The 5,000-nt window shown below is 39.2% G+C and overlaps 1 protein-coding gene across 2 annotated transcripts in view; it reads right to left on the bottom strand.

Moving 5' to 3' along the window:
- Positions 1–802: 802 nt before the first annotated feature.
- LOC110173152 (alpha-1,3-mannosyl-glycoprotein 4-beta-N-acetylglucosaminyltransferase A) overlaps positions 803–5,000 on the bottom strand; it is a 15,406-nt gene continuing 11,208 nt past the window's right edge. For both annotated transcript variants that reach the window (XM_055156873.1, XM_055156872.1), the window contains 9 exons: positions 3,517–3,650; positions 3,383–3,429; positions 3,191–3,304; positions 2,394–2,469; positions 1,932–2,046; positions 1,398–1,528; positions 1,202–1,309; positions 1,046–1,120; positions 803–973 (listed from right to left, as the gene is read on the bottom strand). In XM_055156873.1, the coding sequence (XP_055012848.1) occupies positions 818–973; positions 1,046–1,120; positions 1,202–1,309; positions 1,398–1,528; positions 1,932–2,046; positions 2,394–2,469; positions 3,191–3,304; positions 3,383–3,429; positions 3,517–3,650 (956 nt within the window). In that variant the 3' untranslated portion in view covers positions 803–817. The remainder of the gene's footprint in view (positions 974–1,045; positions 1,121–1,201; positions 1,310–1,397; positions 1,529–1,931; positions 2,047–2,393; positions 2,470–3,190; positions 3,305–3,382; positions 3,430–3,516; positions 3,651–5,000) is intronic.

Below are 5,000 nucleotides of genomic sequence, written 5' to 3'. Positions count from 1 at the left end.
TTTTAAGAAACTATATTTTATTTCACATTTAGCTATACATTTAGACTAGTTCACAGTCTACTGCTTCACTAATCACAAAAGCCATAGAAAGCAGATCAAGCCAAACCACTGGTTATGAAACTGAATAAAAAAGTAGAGTTCATAACATCATTGGGATTAACGAGAAAGAAAATAAATTTTTTTCAGTGGCTTAAATCACGAGTTGAACTGAACATATATTTATTTACCCATTTGCATGTTGATGGGCACTTTGGGCTGCTTGGTCTGTAACTATAGTACAGTTTTGGTAGTGTACTTAGCCCTCTGTAGTTTGAGAATTGGTTTAGAGATTTATGTTTATGTTTTGCCCTCCTCCAGGTTAGTCTTCATTCTACCTCATACATAAATTCTACCCCTGGTTTAGCCCTAATAAAGGCCCGATATAGTCTGCGTTTAGATTTGATCAATCAAATGTTTTCTTAGGTAGTACATGGTGTGAAAAGTTTGAAAACAACTGTGCTCTATAAATATTTAGATTTGACACAGTGACATTGTAAGAAATGAAGACCCAGGTAGGACAGAACAGATCTCGTTGGCTGTCATTTACAGTATCCATGTTGTATCACCTCCTCCACCAAAACCCAGAGAGAGTAGGAGGCTGGCCTGAGAATGCTTATTTTAGAGCACTCTCATTAGCCTACACTGATCCCCATGGAGAGACATGAACGCAGCGCAGCTTAACCCAATTCTCTCGGGGTTACAACAAAAAGAAAGATTCTGGTGCAAAAATATTCCACTTGGTCAGAATAGCATCATTTTCATTTATCAGTTTCTATTCTCAGACACAAATGCAATTCTGAAAAAATTTAATATACCTCTCTATGCTGACAGGTCGGTCAAATTTGAACAGAACGTAGTCTCCTGCTGTAGGAGTTATGGCCCAGAAAAAGTCTTCTCCCAAGTATGTTTTTTCCAGAGTATGACCTTGATACACCTGAATTTGAGAGAGAGCTTTTTAGTTTCTCTTTCATATGGGAAATCAGCTGGTCCTGTTTGAATATAATACCTTCATTGAAGTGGAAACCTCTGCAGGGGGGTTGATGTGCATCTTGTGAAGCAAAGGTTTTAAGAAGTCCTTGTCCTGCAGAGAGGTAGAGAGCACACATTGTATCAGTTTGAGTCTAATTTAAGGAAGGTATTAACTTTATAGACAAGGACATACAGTGAGCTTTTGGATTTTTCCAGCCAGAGAGGAATGAAGTCCCACGTGTTGAAAAAGTGAGGGTCGAAACCGTATCCGAAGGCTGGACTTTTGTCTTTCACAGTGTTTCTGTAAAAAGAAAATTACTTTTATAACTTCTGAAACTTCCCTTGACAATGGCATGAAATTGGACATTAACATGAAAAATTAAGCATACCGCATCTTTCTCTGGATTGCAGACTTTGACCCAAAGAATATGGTCTAGCAACCAGTCTATAGGCTTTTCTTTGTAAAACATAAATATAAACTCCACTATAAGGTTTAGATCTGGAGCCTGGAACATTTTCCCTGTAGAAAACGTAAAAGAAAGAACAAACAATCAGAATGCAATTTATATACCAGCCTGTCTGCCAAAAGGAAAATGGACGTTTTCATAGTAATAAAGATAATACATGTTTATGTGATGTTTCAACAAAACAGCAAAAAATAAATTTGAAGCATAAAAAACATACACTTTGTGAATTATTAGTTTGTATATTAAGAGGATATATATAATAATTGGTATTGCTAAACTGTGCTAACTGTGTGAGGAGCTGACTCAGCAGCAAGAGATAAAACTACTTTAGAGGGATTATTGGCCCACAAATGTCACAGCTGCCTTTTTGACATAAGCTGACTATGCACAACTCGCTCGGAGAGATGGACCCCTGGTGGTTTGTCAGGAATCGATTGAACACTTAACAGGCCGTACCAATGAAGCCCAGCTGAGAGAACTCCAGAATCATCCAGTCTTCAGATGAGAGCTGCAGGGCAAAGTTCTTCATAGTGGCAAAATAGTTAGGTTTAGCCACAATGTCATCCTCCAACTGAAGGAAAAGGAAAGAATGGTGAGATGTACACAGCACAGATAAAGCAGGGCTACTGTGAAAAGTGCAGAGAAAGCATGTTGGGAATGAAAGGAAGATGTCTATGTTTACAGAGGAATACGGCTACAGCATGGGCACAGAATACTGCTGAGCTAAACTGCTACAAGTAGGAAATACCTCTTCCCTCCACGTGAGAACAGAATGGGAACAAGGACACACAATGCATCAGGCAGAGAAGCAGACAATAAATGAAGCCATGTATATTTTCATACCATTTGTTTCCATTTTAAAACATGTGTAAGAACTATAGACCAAGATATGATAACAAGAATACTGATTATACATACCTGGACATAGTAAACTCCTTTGCTCACAGCATACATCATGAGGAAAGAATAGTCCAAGTTCTGCTTGGTTCTCCATCTGCACAAAAACATCAATAATATGGCAGCATAGCAAATACAAACTGAACAGGTTACACAAATATACACAGTTCTGCCATTCAAATCAGCTGATAAAGTGAAGGACACATGATATACTGGAGATTGTAGCGAGCTGACTCATTGCTGTTAAATTAGCACATAAAAAGTGTGGGAAGAAGCGAGGAATGCTTCTTTTCAAGGCAAAGACATTTCTAAATATGGAGCAAATAGATTTGACACAGAATCCTCCTAAACTCTTTTGGCCTCTTTACAGTTGGTGTTGTAAAGCCAACCATTAGAAAAAGAATGAGTCTGGACTGAACAAAGCTAAACACTTTACTCAAATAGACACTCACAACTGCAAACAAATACAGTCACCTGGGTCTGAATCGATTTCCATACTAACACACACAGTATTTGACCTACCATGGGCAGATGATAAAGGCAGGGCATAATAGGAGTGAGCACAACAACCACAAAGAGTGCTGCAGCCGATGACCTTGATGTGACTTTGAGAAATGCCAGGCGAATACTAAGTACCCAGGCAGTCTCCCTAAAAGCTTTGGCCTGCTTTAGCTTTAGCCTGATTCACGTCTGCACCTCTTCTGCTGCCCTCATCACACAGTCCCTCATGCCTCTAATAATTATAATTCTCTCTATGATTTAAGATGAAATTATCTTTTATCTCAGTTCAGAGCACACAGCTATCATGCTTCCCTCACCTGACACGCTCTTTGGAGTCTCCAAATGTCTCTTTGAGGGTAGTGAGGTCAGGGTAATAAGCAGCTGGAGGAGAGATCACCTCCAGTAAACCTGAGCTCAGCTCTGTAGAAAACCTGTTAAAAACAAAACACAAGTTAGATTGTTACAAAGAAACTACTTTCAAGTCTTGAATCACAGTTTGGATCACTTACTCTTTCTCAAGGCCAGCAACAACGCTGTTAACATAATCAACATCAGTCTGCAAAAGTTATAAACAAATCTGTTTTACCGCATAGATTTGATTTTAATATTTACTGTGTACAATTATTTAATTACAAGAACTCACCTCACCAACGTACACGATAATTACACAGTCAAGTTTTTCCTCTGGGGACAACTTGTCTATTAGGGACCGCAGTGTCTCAGACAGATAGGATTTCACTTTCCTTTTAACTGTAGGGATTCCCATTACCATGGTAACTAGGAAAAAGCACAGCATAATGTGACAATATTAGAAACAACCATAAAACACTAGCTTTGTTCACATGACAAACTGTAGAGACTGTAAACCTAACTTTAATTGATCTAAAAATAATTGCCATTTCCTATAACAGAGCCATTTACAACATAAAAAAAGTCTATTTTAAACTCTAACAGCTGAAAGACACAGGACGTCAACTGATGAAGTGAGGAGTGGAGATGTGAAATGATAAGAGAAGAGTGCACTATTGTAGTCTCTGGCCACTGTCATCGTCCAGGCCTCCAAGTGGCTGCGTCTGAACAGACCAGTCTTTAGAGTGGAACTGAACACCACGCCAAGAAACAACACACTCCTGTAGACAATAAAGCTCCATTTCAATTACACACATACAAAGATCACTTTGACTTAGCCTTGACTGTCTGAGGGAAGAAATGTGAGATGCTATACAAACAGTCAAGGCTTATGTGAGTAAAATGTCTACTAATAAGACATTAAATGTGCTACTGATAGTAAATTAATAGGTTTCAATCTCAGAAGTTAAAACGCCTTTATTTATCCAGGATACACACACTATTAGCTTTAAGGTAAAGAGAGAGTGTGATAAACACAGAGCATGCCACAGTGGATGCACTTTTTATTGATTTTAAAGCTCAAGGGCACAAAAGAAAATGCATGGTCCAGACCAAGGGAGTTTAGTGGACATGAGAGTGGGTGATCTGTGTGGCGTGGAAAATCTGTCCCACTTTTGCTTTGTGTTTCTCACGCTGAGCTCTGAGACGTACAGCCACAGCCACCATCAGCGCAAAAAGTAGGTCGAGGATGAAAGGAGAATGTGGGAGGAAAGAAAAGAGACAGAAAGGCAACATCAGAGAGAAGCAGCAGCACACAGAGACTGAAGGCCTAATGCGCCCAGCAGGCCCTCTCTGGACACTGCCTGACCACACCACTGTAGGCAGGTTCAACTATTTAAACCCTGGCAAGCGCTGGTTCAGAGTTGAGAAAGTAATGTCCAACAACCTACACAGCAAATGAAAATGTATTTGACTAGTTGCCTTTGAGAAAAATTACATTAATAGTACTATTTCAAAGAACAATAGTAGCCCAGTACAACCCAGGAGATTTCAGATGTCATGAGAACACACCCAGTTTTGTAAAAGGAGTCAGTGTATTGATGCAAATGCAATAGCCTTTACATAATCTTGTCCTACCAAGCAACCAACCAGGCAGGCAATTACATAATTCTAAAATATGCTCAATTCTGAGCCCTCTCTAAAAGGCATCCAGACTTCATTAGTTCCACTCTATTTCATGTGAAAACATGAAATAAACTAAAAAAAATCGTGGTCCTG

This window comes from Boleophthalmus pectinirostris, unplaced genomic scaffold (assembly GCF_026225935.1).
Source record: "Boleophthalmus pectinirostris isolate CB_2022bp ecotype Guang Dong unplaced genomic scaffold, ASM2622593v1 HiC_scaffold_205, whole genome shotgun sequence".
Lineage (NCBI taxonomy): Eukaryota > Metazoa > Chordata > Actinopteri > Gobiiformes > Gobiidae > Boleophthalmus > Boleophthalmus pectinirostris.
The sequence above is the reverse complement of the archived record's forward strand: the minus strand, read 5'-3'. Positions and strand labels throughout refer to the sequence as shown.